Source organism: Salvia splendens, chromosome 6 (assembly GCF_004379255.2).
Source record: "Salvia splendens isolate huo1 chromosome 6, SspV2, whole genome shotgun sequence".
Lineage (NCBI taxonomy): Eukaryota > Viridiplantae > Streptophyta > Magnoliopsida > Lamiales > Lamiaceae > Salvia > Salvia splendens.
This window is the reverse complement of record NC_056037.1, coordinates 10,079,348-10,096,459: the sequence shown is the minus strand read 5'-3', so window position 1 is coordinate 10,096,459 and position 17,112 is coordinate 10,079,348. Positions and strand designations below refer to the sequence as shown.

Sequence of the window (17,112 nt, the reverse complement as noted above, 5' to 3'; positions counted from 1 at the left end):
CCATCCACAGTAGAAATAGCCCAGCAATAGCTCAGTCATAGCCTAGCCACTGCCACATCAGCAGCACTAAAAATCCTCCTGCCACATCATCAAAACAAGCAAATAGCCCAGCAATAGCCCAGCCATAGCCTAGCCACATACTATCCACATCACTATTAACAAATATATACAAAATGCAATAATTAACAATAACGTAATATACGAAATTTAATTTACGAGACATATACGGGAAAATTCACTAATATTAATAAAATTTAAAAAGTACATAATTAAAAAAATTACATTAATTAAATTTACAAATGAAAATTTAAAATAACATTACAACTTAGAGTAAAAAAATAAAAAAAAAGACATAATTAAAATCTTAAAAAAATAAAAATGACATAATTTAAAATACAATTTTATAGAAAATCCTTGAATGAGATTGTCCCACATCGAAAGTGGAACATAAAACATTCAAGAATATCTCTCTATAAAAGAGAAACATCCTTAAATGAGATTGTCCCACATCGAAAGTGGAACATAAAACATTCAAGGATATCTCTTTATAAAAGAGAAACATCCTTGGAATGAGTTTGTCCCACATCGAAAGTGAAACATAAAACATTCAAGGATGTCTCTATAAAATAGAGGCAACCAAGAATGAGTTTGTCCCACATCGAAAGTGGAACATAAAACATTCAAGGATGTCTTTATAAAAGAGAGACAACCAATAATGAGTTTCATAAATTCGCAAGCCCATTAAATATATATGGGCTATTACGAATTTGTAGTATAAATTTATTTATAAAAATTGATTTTTATATATAGAAAACAATTTTTATAAATAAATAATATTTTTTTATATTTGATTTTTTTAAAAAAATTCAAATTTCAAAAATTCGAATTTAAAAAAAAATCGCGCTGGGCGATCCGGGCGCTGCAATAGCGCCGAGCGGACCGCCCAGCGCTGCGCGGTTTCTCTCTCCAATCGTCCGCTGGGCGACTGCAATAGACCGCCCAGCGAACCGCCCAGCGCCGGCGCTCGGCTGGGCGGTCGCTGGGCGCCTATTGTGGATGGCCTTAGCAATGGGGCGCTTTAAGTCGCACCACGTCATCAGTTTTATCCTCCTACCCCCACTTGCAGTGTGGCACTCTAAGGCGCGCCTTATGCATTTTTTTATTTGAATATTTAAATAACTAAAAAAAATAGGAAAAAACTTCATTTCATTTATAAAAATTAATACATTACAGTACGAATTAAAAAAAATACGCAAATTCAACGACGGTGGTTACGGGCCCACAGTTCTTCAACCATGTCGTTCATGAGCTAAGCATGATCTTGTTGGTTGCGCATTGAGACCTGTCTAACTAGAACCTCATTGAAGCCCGACGGTAATCCTCTAGCGGTTGGCTCGGTCGACGTGCTGGACGAACTAGATGCACCGTCATCTTCGTTCCAACTTGTGATGCTTCCTTGAACCAGAAACGAGCCGGCCTTTCACAATCGCCCACCGTGCTTGGAGCACACCAAATGTCCGCTTGACATCCTTCCTCGCCGACTCCTGCTTGTGCGCAAATAAAACCCTCTTCTCACCAATTGGATAGCTGATCATCTTCACAAAAATAGGCCATCGTGGGTAGATGTCATCGGCCAAGTAGTACCCCATGTGGTATTGGCGCCTATTGGTAGTGAACTCGATGGTCGGGCCGCTGCCGTTACATTCCTCGGTGAAGAGGGTGGATGAGTTGGGGACGTTAATGTCGTTGTTCGATCCGGCTACGCCGAAGTAAGCACGTCAGATCCAGAGTCGATAGTCAGCGACGGCTTCGAGGATCATCGTCGGGTGGCTGCCCTTGTAACCACTAGTGAATTGGCCTCTCCATGCCATCAGACAATTCTTCCACTGCCAGTGCATACAGTCGATTCTCCCTAGCATCACAGGAAAGCCGTGCACTGTCTCGTGCATCTTCATCAGGCCCTGGCAATCAGTGGCAGTCGGCTTGCGCAAATATGTGTTGTCGTAGGCCTCCACGGTCCCCCTACAAAAGCTCTTCAGGCACTCGCGACCGGTTGTTTCCCCGACGTGGAGGTATTCGTCGAATAGGTCCGTCGTGGTGCCGTAGGCCAACTGACGGATTGCAGCCGTGCACTTTTGCAATGGTGTAAGGTCGGGTTTGTCGATGCCGTCTTCCTGATACGTGAAGTATTCATCACGTGACGACAACGTCCGAACAATGCTGAGAAAAAGGTAACGCGACATTCTAAACCGGTGGCGGAAAACAGTCGGTCCCCACAGTGGTTGATCGGCAAAATAGTCTTCAACCAGACGTTGGTGAGCTGCCGCGTGGTCGCGTGGGACATACGTCCGACGTCGAATAGGCCTATGTACCTGCTCGGCCGCCACCGTCGCTGCTGCCGCCGCCTCCTCGCGCTACATTTCCGCAAAGCATTCCGCCATGGCATCTTCAACGGTTGCATCTAAGGCTTCAGATGTCGAACTACCTGACTCCGATGAACTAGAACTGTTGGTGTCGTCGTCATGGTTCAGTTTGGTATGCGAGAGAGGTAGAATCGTGAGAGATGAGGGAAATGAGAGAGACGATATGTTCTTTGGTAAGAGGTCTGTATGTAGTATTTGTAAGAGTCAATAATTTTGTTAGTGGGTACATAGTCCTATCAGTTCAAACAGCTGTGAGATATCTCCACACATTATGAAAAGAGGGGTTGAATTCTTGCTAAAGGTAAACCTACTGTTGTTGGAAATACAGAGCAGTTAGCAAGAGACGTTGAATTTTTTGCACAGCATGCTGGTCGCAAGTCTATAAACATGGAAGACGTCATACTTTCTGGTAAGATTCTATGGATTCATCTAATGCACACTCTAACTGCATAACATACATACACTGTCAAAACTTTATTGTCAGTGATCGTTGGGTATATAACACAGCAGCTCCTCTTCATCTGGTTTATCTTTGTTCTTTCACATATTCTTCGTGAATGATTTTTAATTTATATGATTACGGATTCTTTGATTTTGTTGGGATTGCTTTCAGCTCATCGCAATGATCATCTATCTGCATCACTGAGGTCCTTCTCCAATCATCGGCGGATGCAGGTGGGGTCGCGTGGGGTCGGCTGACCCCACCGCCGTCCCCGGAGAACCGCCGGAAGACTCCTCCCAACAGCCCCCGACCCCACGGCATCCGGAACTCCGCCCAATGAGGGGTTCGTGTCAGCGGAGGAGATGGAGAAGCGGGTGGTGGAGCTGATGGAGGGGGCAGAGGAGGTGAGGAGGGAGGTGGAGAAGAAGAGCGTGGAAGCGAGGGAAGCCATGGCGAATGGGGGATCTTCGGTTGCGGCGCTCGGGAAGATGGTGGAATTGTGGACCTCTGCTTAGTGTGTTAGTCTTTGTTGTTTTTGTTTTTATTTTTGTCTTATTCAAATAATTGGACAATGTTTTATTAATAAAAGCTGATAAATAAATTTGTAAGTTTAGCATCAATTTGTGTCACAACAATCTTTGAAGAGGAAGCTCAGTTAGAAAACTAAGAACAAAATGGACTCCGTGATCACTCGTCCCAATCCACACAAAATACATCACTATAAGAAAATAGGCACCTATATTTACCAGCTATCACTCTCCCCTTTATAGAGTTTAACATTTACTACCAATTTACTTACTTCTAATATACTAAATTGTACTCACTTATTTCATTTGAAAATATAAGTTAAAATCTAATTAAATATGTGCTATATATATGCTCTTTTTAAAATGATCTAGATGATCAATAGATCAGATTATCAGAAACGGTAAAATTAAATTAAATATTTTCTAATTTCTAGTTGAATCTAGTTTTTTAAAATTATCTAGACGAGGCTCAATACTATATTTATGTATTCAATTTAAATTTGCACATTTAAAAATTACGATAGTTAATTCAAATTTGTAAATTTATACTATAATTTAATATATTGATTTTGAAATGAGATAGTTAGGGATTTGGGTTGTGTTTTGCATTTATGATTGTGTGAATTTAAGATTTGGGATTTAAAAATTGTAAAAATATTACACATAAAATTGAATATTACCACTCCATCCTTCTCACAAGAATGTGCGTTATTTCATTTTTAGTCTGTCACATAAGAATATGCACTTTCTAATTATTATTTTCTTCTCTAATGCAGTGGGACCCATTCTCCACTAACAATACTTTAATTACTTTTTCTCTCTACATCAATTTGGTGAAGGGGAAGAGAAGCAGATAAGATCGCAGATTCATTATTATTTATGTTCATACTACTTTAACGTTTTTTAGGAAAACAATTTTTAATCTTGTGTTAAAGTCTTTTTTATCCTAAAGTACTTATAATTTGATCCATGCATCTTAATTATTCTCTATGTAACAAAATAAACATTTTAAATATTTTTGAAATATAAATATTTAGTGCTCTACTTATATCACTTTTGTATATAATATTTACAGTGATTTTAAATGTACATATATTTACAATAATTTTATATTTTAAAATGAATAATACATATTTGCAAGCTAAAGCATTTTTATATTTATATAATTTTTTATTTTAAAATGAATAATACATATTTGCAAGCTGAAGCATGTTTATATTTTATTAATGAAGCTAGTGCTACTTAAATATTAATATAATATTTATTTATTTTATTATTAAAAATAATATTAAATTAAATATTTAAATATAAGTTCCGCCCCCACCATTTTCGGGTCCTGGATCCGCCACTGTCTCCAATAATCTAAAAGCAAAAGAACCTCAATCTGATCGGAAGAGAAAGAAGATCACGAAAAAAAGAAGACAAGGCTGCTAAAGAAGTGCTCCATATTGATTCCTAACCTGGAAATTTTCATGTTTAGATCTATCTGCATATGTAAGCTATTTTGCTTCACGGATCTAATCCCCTTTGAAGCAGATGGGAGACAAAGAAAATGTTTGATAATTATGTGAGGGGAATCAACAGAGAAACCTAAGATGGTGGTGGAACAGCGCCAGCATATCCATTAAACAGCCAGGAAATTAGTCTTGTTCTTACTTCTTCTTATGTTTAATTTTTTTACTTTCACATTTCCTTGTTCATTTCTTCACATTTTGACTTGAATTTATCCATGTTGATGCAGAAGGTAGTGATCTATATCTATAAAGACTATTATAATCGAATGGGTCAAGATTTTGTGCCATCATGATTGTTATATTACTGAAAAGTATTTTATTGTGTAAATTTGATGTTTGCTGGTTGGGGCACTTTTTCTATTTCTGTTATGAAGGAGCTGAAACAATGTCGATTTACTAACTATGTCATATTTGTTTTATTGAAAATATAGTCTATGTTGTAATTGCAAATTTTGAAAATTTTGTAACATGAAATTGAAAATCAACAAAAAATTGTGATCCCTAGAACAGTTGTCCTTAAAATAGTAGAATTCAGGATCTGATTTGAAATTTTGGACGTCAGAGTCTAACACCATTAACTGGATCAAATATTACACATTTATATAAAAAGAACTCATGTAAAAAAATATTTCACCGTCCGGCCATCCCACCTTAATTGATGTGTTTCTTTCAGACATAAAGATTAAAGAATGTACTCATGTTTAAGTTAAATTGAGTGGGAATGTACTCATGTTTAAGTTAAATTGGGTGGAAATGCGTAACTGACTGAATAGTAGTACTAGTAAATAAGTGATAAATTAGTAGAGTTAAAAAAATATTGAAAATTAAATGCTTTGGTTTTGTATGAAATACTTTCATATGCAATTGGGATGAAGAGAATATTATCTATAAAGTGGTAGACAAAACCTTTCACACTGTGGGTATATGTCAATTGAGATTTTTAAGCCTAATTGAGATGCATTATCAGTCTCTCATTTTTATTAAATGAGTGATCCAGAATTTGCCACATGGAAAATATATATAGATTAATTAATTATGAAATGCAGAATGGTAATTTAATGGTACATTTTATTCAATGAATATTTTTTAAAATTTTATTTTTATATTTTTTAAATTTTTTTTGTCATCTACATACACACATATAATGTCAACTACATATACAATTCATGTCAACTACACACATATAATGTCAACTATATGTACAATTCATGTCAACTATATATACAATTTATGTCAGCTACACACATATAATGTCAACTACGCATACAATTCATGTCAACTATACACATATAATGTCAACTATAAGTTGTTGACATTTGATGTGCATGCTATTGACGATAATACCCCGAGTTGATATAATCTACCTGCAATTGACATTTCGAAAATGTTATGGATGAGTTGCTGAAAATGCATCTCAATATAAAAAAATCTCAACCTGACAGGACCGTGGGTATCGTAACATTCACAATATATAAGGGAAAAAACAAAAAAAGTGAAATAATGAAACCGAGTGAATAAAAAAAAAGAAATAAAAAATATATATTTAATTATACATATATAAAGTATAAACTATGAATTCGCATTCGACTACGCATTCATTACGTTCGTAATAATTGGCTACAATTGTAATTTTTATTTTTAAAATGTATTCATTATATTTTATATTATACAAATCTAGTTAAAAGTGAATAAGCCTATGATAGTTAGAAATTTTGAATATATTTATTAAAATTAAACTTATACTGATATTTGATAATATTAAGCTATGGCAACTTATATCACATCACAAGATGAAAGTTAAATACTATATACGAATTAAAATTAATACTATTAATAACCTGGAATGTATTTATATTCTTATTACACGTAATTGAATGTGAAAAATATTATGGATTGGGTAACTCATCATAATTATGTTATTGATTGATGTTTATTTTGTTAAGAAGTCAATTATTAAATAGCTTTTTAATCAGCAATGAATACAAAAGGTGAATATATAATTTGATTAGCTAATTTATTATAAATAACTTAATTACCAAATCAACTTTTGATATAGTAATATTTTGTTCTTCTATACTTAAACTGTTGCTATACATTTCTATGATTTTTTTTTTGTATTGTAATTACCCTCCACATAAAATAATTTACTAGTATTTTATGTTATGTAATTAATTTGTACGTGTTCTTTAGAAAAGTATATAAAGCAATTTCATCACGACAGAGGAAGTTAACTAGTTTGATTACAATCCACTTAAATTTTGGGGGTTTAGGGTTCTGTTCTCAACCCAGAAAACATAGAGAGACAATGGATCAAGAAGAGATCGATAAAGTGGTACTCGCGTACTTGGACAAGAGGGGTTTCAAGCAAGCGGGCCTCGCTCTTCAGCAAGAGAAGCAGCAAAACAGTAAAGGCAGCAACGCCTCCTCCACTGCACAGATTGATCCTGATATTGCCAAACAAATTCTCTCTCTCTCTGAGTATGAACCAAAATTTACCCATATTTTCCGGCATTCTTCAATTTACGCTGAATTTTAGTTATATTTTGTGAATATAACTATTTGTTTGGTAGAAGACAGAATTCAAGTGTGTGTCTGTGTGTGTGCGTGTTTAGTTGCTCTTCAGCCCGAGTTGTACGACAGTTTCACACGTTCACTGAGCTGCAAAATCGACTGCTATTAGCTATCCTGATTATATTATCCCCTTTTATTTGTATCGATATCAACAGGCTGTAAACTGTGATGTTTCTGTTAAATTCGTGAAAGTAAAATTGCAGAAGAGTGTCAATCCTCATTGATCGGTGTTTGGCATTTGACGGTTTTATGTATATCATGATTTTCAGAGTCGATGGGCCCGCGCAGTACCAGGAAGGTTATAGCAAGCTACGGTCTTGGGCTTATAGTTCTCTGGATCAGTACCAGGTGATTAATGTGTATCTTCTCGTGGTTCTTATTGCTTTCTGCACTATACTAATTTGTTAATCGTGTAAAAGAGAATTCCTTCTGCTGGCTTGTACGCAGTGTTGTTGTTTTTATTCAACTGTTAATGCACCTTTATTTGCGGTAGGTCTATTTGACATTTATTGGAGGCTCTAAGTCTAATATAGCAATCTGTGCTTCTATTGGCACTCTTATTGTTTTAATTTATCTTCCTATGTTTAACAAATAGGCTTCCCATTATCAGTTTTATTTTGTGCGACTATAACTCAGTATCTCTTTGAGAGTTATGGTTGGTATTCCTTCAGTAATATGGTACAACAAAATAAAAAGCAATGATTTGCATGAAATTGAAGAGAGAGTGAAGATGGGAAGGAAGGTATCATAACTTAGGAGTAAAGGTGCTTGTTTTAAATACTCCTTACAACAGGGTTGAAGAGTTGGGAATGCCCCTGATCCAATCAGGAAGGCCATGAAGTATACATTCCAGTTTGAAGATTATTTCCATATTCCAGTTTGAAGTTTGTTTTTTTTCATTTTGAAATTGTATCATCTGCCCTTCCGAAGATTAGTGCAGGTTGCCACCCCCTATTTTGCTATTATGGGATTACATTTCCAATTAAAACTTATGTTGGGACAAAGCCGTTGTTTAACAGCAATTTTTAATTCGTTCCAGTAACCAAAGGGTTGCAGCATTGTTATTTTGGACCCTTTAGTAGATAGACTAATTTGACTTTACTCTGTAACAATGCTTCCCATTTCCATGCAGCATGAGTTGGTTAGAGTCTTGTATCCAGTATTTATCCACGCATTCATGGATCTTGTTGCAAAGGGTCATATCCAAGAAGGTGAATTAAATATTTTGAAATTCCAAAACACATCACGAATGCAACTGCTTGAAATCATCGCTTGCTTTTCCAGCCCGATCTTTTTTTAATAGCTTTCGAGGAGACCATGAAGTCATGCATACACGCGACCTTCAAAAGTTAGAAGGTGTTCTTTCTCCCTCACATCTGGAGGTCCATCACTTTCCTAGAATGATATCTCAAATTCTGTAAGTTGATGCATTCAAGCGCAAGTGCAAACCATCCTAAAATCTCCACTTACTTTTATGTAGGAAATGGAATTTGCACATTCTCTAAGACAGAGCAAAGTTGGCATCAAGATCTGTCAAGTAATCTCTCTGCCTCTCTCTCTTGCAAATTCCTTTTTGTGTTACATGTATTACATACGAGAGTAGAAACTCACTGATGCTCTAAACATGAGTTATGTATAATTACATAACAAGAGGGTCTGGTCCATGCTTAGTTTTTTAATTTTTCATTTCAGTATTCCTATGATCTACTTCTACAATACTTGCACAAATCTCAATCAATTACAATGCTTGGAATTGTCAATGAACACATCAACTTTCAAGGTGCAGTTCCCTCTTCTTCCTGGTTCTTTATTATTTTATTGGTGCTTTTTATCTGCTTTGACCTCCCCTTTGGTGCACTTTTTTTCATGGTGAATAAAGATACTAACTGTTAATCTGGTTTGCAGTTTCTCCTGGACAACCGAACTCCATTGCTGATGATGCTGAATACGTCACGTTTTTTGGAAGTGAACAGGATGCTGCTAATTTAATTAACCAGAAAGAAATTCACTGGGGGGTGAGTCAGCAGTAGCCATAGGGCTTCTTTTTTTAGTCATTTTGCACTTTGTCCCCTTAATTTTAGCATCACATGCGTATTATTTACAAAGTTAATGCTAATAGATCTTCATATTTGCACTATTTGGAATACCATGGAGGAGAGATTTAACTCACTGCAGTATTCATTTGGACTTATTATGAAGTGGTGATAACAGATGGCTATGTTATGTCCTCAACTATTTACTTCTTTAAGAACGGATAAATCTCTAATTGGTTTTGGTTCTAGAATTCATTGATGATCAATGATCATGCTGGATCTTACTTATCAATATTTCAAGTTGTTGCTCTATTGTGTTGGTAGTGTAGAAATGAGAACTTTTCCTTTCTCTATATGCTGGATGTTTACAAAGGCACGTGGTTGATACTTGATGGATTCAAACAACTGGTAGATAATCTAATAAAAAATGCTTGAGCTGGTATTAAGACATTATGTTTGTTTTTTGTCATCTGTATTTTTTCAGTATCTTTGTTACAGTTCCTTCCCCCTTATTGCTTATTGTAAAGAGCATACTTTAGCTGGAAGAGTATCTTATCCTGGCATTCTTATACTGTATAAATATAACAGTTGCTTGAAGATTCTTTGGAAGAAAGGTTGGAAAAGATGGGGGCACCAAATATGGATTCCGACAAAGCAGATGGAGAAGTAAGAGAAGGTGAACAAGAAGAAAATAAGGTTGTTTGCTTGTATAGAGGTTCTCTCAAACTGTATTACTGGCAGAAGCAACCTTCTCCTTTTTCATCTAGCTGATAAATGTTTTCTACAATTTATATCCAGAAAAGGTCTGATGGTGGCAAGCAAGGCACTACACCCAAAAAGTTGAAAAAGGATAAGGTTGTTGTTGGTGCCACAGCAAAAGCTCATCGTTCAGATAGTGTTGCTGCGTCTGGAGCACCACGTGTAAAACCTGAGCTAGCATTGCCAGTAATGTATATCTATATTAACCTTGTCGGGTCGTGCTTTATTCCTATTCCTATGATAATGATAATGATGATGATAATAATAATAATAATAATAATAATAATAATAATAATAATAATAATAATAATAATAATGCCTTTCCTGTTTCATGGTAGATACTAGATAGTAGCTTAATCATTATAGGGAGCCTTTTAATTTAGACAATTGGTATTCCTTACCTCAATTTGTTCATTTAATACCAAGTTGCCAATAGTATACATCTGGAATTCCTTGGTTCATCTTAAGTGAATTTTTCTAGCTAATTTGGGAAGAGAATTTTGACTAATTATTAATTTTCTGTATATTTAGACCAGTAGAGGTGGAACAGTCCATCCTTGAAGATTTGAGAAACCGTGTGCAGCTGAGTAGCATGGCATTGCCTTCTGTTAGCTTATATACTTTCATCAACACTCATGACAGGTATGCTTTTCGTAAATAAATAAATATTAATTCTATTTGCAGTCTACGAGTATTGATATTATAGTGATAACTAAAACCGTTAATTTCTGTAGCTTGAATTGTGCTTCAATATCTCATGATGGGTCATTGGTAGCTGGTGGATTTTCAGACTCATCACTGAAGGTTGCTTATTGTTCTATGCACTTTATTATCATAATCAGTTGTCTTTTCTCATTGATGTGCTAATTAAAGTTCAATGGACAGGTTTGGGACATGGCAAAGCTTGGGAAACAGAATGTAACCTGTAAGTTGATTTATTAGTTCTCTCCACTTTTTTTAATAAAAGGCCAATTACACTTTCCAACCCAAAGTATTCCCAATTTTCAGAATAGACCATGCATGATTTTGACATATAACTACCCATTACATGTATTCTGTTTTCCAAATCTAGACCGGTTCCACTTTTCCAGTACCGTATACCCCATGTGACAGTCTGAAATTTGTGTTGAATTTTTATAATATGATAGTATGATAGATCTGCCTCACTATTTTATATTTTGCTCAAATTCCATGTGGATGTCAGACTGCCAACACAACTATCTGGTACCGAAAAAGTTGACCCTGTCTAGGACTGTAGATTTGAATAAGGAATACATTTACTGAGTACTAATATGTAAAAGTCGGGAGTATGTTATATATAGTTTTTTAAATTTGGCAAACTTGGGGTGTGTTATATATAGTTTTTTAAATTTGGCAAACTTGGGATGTAAAAATATAATTATCCCATTAAAATAAATTTTATGTTCTTTATGTTCTACTTTTAATATCTGAGTGATGAATTTACCGTAAGTGAAAAAGGCTTCAGTGTAGGTGGATATTTGTTCATGCTTACAAGCTATAGTATGGTGATTAGCGAGTCTTTACCCTTGTCATATTTCTTGCTTTGAGTTGCTTAATGTTGATCTCATCCCCCTTTGAATTTTTTTTGTGATTTTGGTCATGCATATAGATAGAGATAATCTTGAGATTCTAGGGACACTTTTGGTGAGATTTTTTATATTATCTCTGAAGTTATGTTGGTGATTTTCATGCCATTTTTTACCCTATGGTTTTTATGTAGGAGTCTTCCCCTTTTTGATGTCAAAACATGATGTATGTACATTTATCAGTGTATGTCGATATTGACTCTAGAATGTCAGCTCATTTGCAGGGTGAAAATGATTTGGCTACCAATGAGCCAAGCTCAAGAGCTGGGGGAAGAAATTACACATTATTTCGAGGTCACGCTGGACCTGTGCATTCTGCCACTTTTAGTCCGTTTGGGGATTTCATTCTGTCTTCTTCATCAGATTCTACAAGTAAGTTATAGTAGTAGTTCACTATAATTCTTTCCTCTGCTTCTCTACTCATTTCCCTTAAGCAAGCAATGTCATCGAATTGCAGTTCGACTATGGAGTTCAAAATTGAATGCAAATCTTGTCTGCTACAAGGGTCATAATTACCCTGTATGGGATGTACAGGTAGGAGTAAAAGCTTAATGCTCCAAATGTTATGAACTGTCTCTTCTCCTATTCATATAGTATTGCAGTATATTGCTATTCCTCTCCCGTTCACTTTATTGGATAAACAGAGGAGAAGACCTGTATAAATTTTGATATATTCATGCCTGAACTAATGTATCTGTGATAATTTCTTGCAGTTTAGTCCACTTGGCCACTATTTTGCTAGTGCTTCGCATGATCGCACAGCAAGGATCTGGTCAATGGACAGAGTACATCCTCTAAGGATTATGGCAGGTCATTTATCTGATGTAGATGTAAGTAGTTCACTTGGTGGCTAAGCATGTTTGTTCTACTAGTACAATCTTCAGAGTATTGGAGAAGTTATATTGCCTTCTTTGGTTTCTATCTTTCAGTGCGTGCAATGGCATGCAAATTGCAACTATCTTGCCACCGGATCTAGTGATAAAACAGTGCGCCTATGGGATGTCCAGAGTGGTGAATGTGTTAGAATATTCATTGGTCACAGAAGTATGATCTTAAGTTTGGCAATGTCACCTGATGGTCGCTATATGGCATCGGGTGACGAAGATGGTGCGATAATGATGTGGGATCTTGCATCTGGTCGCTGCGTTGTCCCATTAGTCGGCCATGGCTCTTGCATTTGGTCACTGGCTTTCAGGTACAGTGTGCTTCTCTAGCATCTTCTACTTTAAATTTTATGGTCTTGTATCAAGTAGAAGATGACTTCTCAGTCTTTTTACCGCTAAATACCTTCATTTCAGCTGTGAAGGTTCGCTTCTAGCTTCTGGTTCTGCTGATTGCACTGTGAAAATATGGGATGTAGCTGCAAGCTCAAGAGTGCCAAAATCAGATGAGAAGTAAGTTTAACTATAAGATATATAGTTATACTATAATTTTCATCATTATTGTTTTATGTATAATTGGGTCTTCATCATCAGTGGCAAGAATGGAAACATTAGCAGACTGAGATCTCTGAAAACTTTGCCCACCAAATCTACTCCCGTTTATGCTCTGCAGGTAAAATCATCCATCACTTCACCTTTAACCCTTTGCTTTATCTAACCGGATCTACTCTTGATTGCTTTAACAGTTCTCCAGAAGAAACCTTTTATTTGCTGCTGGCGCTCTCTCAAAGCAGTCGTAGATCAATTATGTGGTTTGGAAAATCTTCAACTTGTACACTCTCTTCATGTTGCTTTATTTGAGTATCAGTTTCGATAACTTCGTTATTTTATTTGTGTTGTAGAACTAGTTTTCTGTTGTGTACTGATTGTATTCTTAGTGCTGCTTTTTATGACTTGTAGCTGTATTTTTGTAGCCTGAGTCAATAATTTGGTAGTGCTTTGTATTGTAGCCAACCTTTTTAAATACTCCATTTATGTGCATGATTTTTTGAATTAGGCGTTCTGCATTTTGTTGGCTTAGCTTATGGAGTATAGTATATTTTTAGTTAATATTATCAGCTACTTAAGGTGGTTTAATAAAGACTAAAGGCCATTTTTAGTCCTAAATAAATGAAGATTTTACAAATTTGATCAAGACCACTATCTTTTGAATTATTCTGAATTATTCTATCCCTCACAAATAAAAATGGGTCATATTTAGTCCGAATTGGATGGCACTGTTTCAAATTAATAGTCAATAACTGTTAATTTGATTTTAACCGTATTAAGTTAATAATTATGCTTTATTAATGTCTAATTAACACTTAAATGATTTTTGCAAATGACTTTTCCAAGAATTGGACGGCACTGTCTACTTAAAACTTAAAATGATTTTTCCAAGAATAATTTAAAACCTAAAAATGATTTTCACAAAAAAAAGAAATGAATCGCTGCCTCTCCCCTCCTCTTCTCTTCACACCTAAACAATCGCTGTCTTTCTCCCCGCTCTCTCTTCACAATTGGAAAACCCTAGTTCTAACCGGTGAGGTTCTTAAAATTCAATCGGCGAAAAACCTAAAATTCAACCGACACTACGTAATTTCTCTATTGCCCTATTATTCTCATTGGTTGATGACAAAATCAAACTAAAACTCACATTCGGCCTCCAACAGTGACATTGAAGAAATCACGGCGTCGTCTTCGTTGATTGGCTCACACCACTTGAAAAAACGGCAATATTTTCTTTCACAAATAAAGTATAGCTTCCCCCTTGTTGGTTTTCCATGGGTGTTGACGATTCAGAGTGAAGCCCGATTCCTGCAATGACAAAATTCGTACCAGAATCGGAGGTCACATCCGCTGCCACTCTCACCGGTCTCTCTACTGTAGATCGAACAGTCCATGGTTGACGAGTTTGGGTTACTTGAGGTTCTTACAAGAACTAGGGTTCTTCTCCACTATGAACAGAGGAAGAAGATGAATGAGAAATACTCCCCCCATCCGCGAACAGGAGTCCCGTTTTTCCATTTTAGTCCGTCTGCGAATAAGAGTCCCGGTTCACTTTTACCATAAATGGTAATAGGGACCTACATTCACATTTCATTTAAAACTAATACTCCCTCCATCCGTGAAATGTTGTCCAGATTTTCCATTTTAGTCTGTTCCCCAAAAGGTTGTCCACTTTGTTTTTTTTTTCAATTTGGTAAATGGTCCTCACTTTCCACTAACTCATTACACTCACATTTTTATTATAAAACCAATATATAAATGTGAAACCTACAATCCACTAACTTTTTTCCACTCATTTTTCTTTACATTTCTTAAAATCCGTGTCGGGTCAAACATGGACAACAATTTGTCGACGGAGGCCGTATATACAAGTAGGACTCATATTCCACTAAATTTTTTTCACTCACTTTTCTTAACATTTCTTAAAATTCGTGAAGCTAAAAAATGACTCCTAATGACGGACGGAGGGAGTAGAATGTAAAATTATCACTATGGTTGCAGCGTCTTTATAAAGACAAGCGGTTCTTTTTTTAAAAAAATATCGAATAAAATTATAATTTTTTTAAAAAAGAAAAAAATTCGAATATAAACTCTTAATCCGGTCAAAATCAAATTAACGGTCTTTGACTGTTAATTCTAAACAGTGTCGTCCAATTAAGACTAAATGTGACCCGCTTTTATTTGTGGGGGGCGAAATAATTCTTAAGATAATGTTCTGGACCAAATTCATAAAATTTTCATATGTTTAGGACCATATTTGACCTTTAGTCGTTAATAAATATGTAAATTATTTGTTTATTAGTATATTCAAAATTTCTAGAGAGGATATAAATGTATTATAGAGTAATAAAATGTTACCAATACTTGCTAGAGGCTAGAGTCCGATATAAAAATAATATTTTTTTCCAGGTCAAATGAATTTGGATCTGAAATTGTAGACATTTCTTAGAAACCGTACTAAGTAAAAGTGAAATTCTAAATTGTGGATGGATAAAGTTATTAGTATTAGAAAAAAGGTCAAAATCGAGAAAGTTACAAATGCCCCGATATTTGATCTAGTTCAGACGCAATACTATTTTCTAATACAATAGACCTTATTCAATTTGTTCAATCATCACATTTTTAATAGTACTTGTAGTAGTAGTATTTTGTGATCAGTATCCAGAATTGAACATGTGTACCGTGTATGCAGTCTCCACAACAGCTAAATAGCTCAACCATAGCCTAACCACAAACTCCTCCTGCCACATCAGCAGCACTAAAAACTCCTCTTGCCACATTATCAAGACAAATAACTAGACAAGCAATAGGCCAGCCATACATTAATTAAAACAAAATCACATTAATCTAAAAAAAAACTCCTCCGCCACACACGAGCCCCTCGCCTCCGCCTAACTCCTCGCCGTCGTCGCTGTCGCCGCCGCCGCTATCCGGGACCCCCAAATATGCGGCATCTGAGCCCGCGTCTGAGCCCCCACCTGTGCCGCGGCGGGATTCAAATCGGCCCGCATACTCACGAGCATTGCGGGAAGAAAACTCTTCTTCTCGGGGTCAGTTGCCGCCCTCCATTCAGCTAAGATCTTGTACATCTGAGCTCGCATTTGTTGACGCGCGAAGAAGAGGAGCTCGGCTGTCAACCCGCCAACAGGGGGGATGCCGACTGGACCTCCTGGGAGGCCTGGCGAGCCCGTTGCGCCCGCCTTTGACCAACCGGACTAGTGCGGCGAGCAAACGCGGGAGGGGACGGGAACTCCTGTACATCCTCGGGGAGGTCGTGGGAACAGCCGCTGCTGCCGCCGCTGTAATCACCGGTATAGTTCAGGCGCTGCTTCTTCGGCCAGCCAGCATCGACACCTGCCCGAAACTTCTTGGAGTCCATCAGCACCTCATAGCAGTTCCAGTAGGTGAACTCCTTATAAAACCCGGGCACAGGGAAGGCTTTCTCCGCTATCCTCCTGCAGTCGTCCTCAGTTTGGCCACTAGTCTGCATGTGGAGGGCGTTGGTGTACAAGCCCGAAAATTGAGAGACCCCAACCCTGATTCGGTCCCACCCCTTCCGGCACTCCTCCCCGCTGCGTGGCCTCCCCTCCGGGCAAAATGGCTTGTAGGCTGCTGCTATTTTAGCCCACAAGTTGACGATCCTCTGATTGTTCGAGGCGAGGGGATCATCGAAAACACTCACCCACGCCTTGGACAACGCGACGTTCTCCGCGTCCGTCCACTTCCTCCGTTCTGGGCTGTCGTCATCAGCCGGCTGCAACGACTTGCCGACCACCCTCTTGCCATTCCCCTTCTTCTTCTTTGGC

At 36.8% G+C, this 17,112-nt stretch overlaps 1 protein-coding gene across 1 annotated transcript; it reads left to right on the top strand.

The window, feature by feature from the left end:
- Positions 1-7,152: 7,152 nt before the first annotated feature.
- Positions 7,153-13,813, top strand: LOC121806749 (transcription initiation factor TFIID subunit 5-like). Its single transcript, XM_042206883.1, has 19 exons — positions 7,153-7,384; positions 7,747-7,825; positions 8,610-8,688; positions 8,762-8,859; positions 8,958-9,014; positions 9,170-9,257; positions 9,383-9,492; positions 10,099-10,206; positions 10,309-10,460; positions 10,801-10,911; positions 11,004-11,073; positions 11,155-11,194; positions 12,090-12,248; positions 12,334-12,410; positions 12,590-12,706; positions 12,806-13,071; positions 13,175-13,270; positions 13,352-13,430; positions 13,504-13,813. The coding sequence occupies exons 1-19, from the start codon at positions 7,212-7,214 to the stop codon at positions 13,555-13,557; spliced, it is 2,013 nt and encodes a 670-aa protein (XP_042062817.1). The 5' UTR covers positions 7,153-7,211; the 3' UTR covers positions 13,558-13,813.
- The last annotated feature ends 3,299 nt before the right edge of the window (positions 13,814-17,112 follow it).

Coding starts and splice junctions, on each gene's coding strand:
- LOC121806749 (XM_042206883.1), top strand. CDS start 7,212: ATGGATCAAGAAGAGATCGATAAAGTGGTACTCGCGTACTTGGACAAG. Junction 9,493..10,098: donor AGAAAGAAATTCACTGGGGG/GTGAGTCAGCAG, acceptor TAAATATAACAG/TTGCTTGAAGATTCTTTGGA. Junction 10,461..10,800: donor GAGCTAGCATTGCCAGTAAT/GTATATCTATAT, acceptor CTGTATATTTAG/ACCAGTAGAGGTGGAACAGT.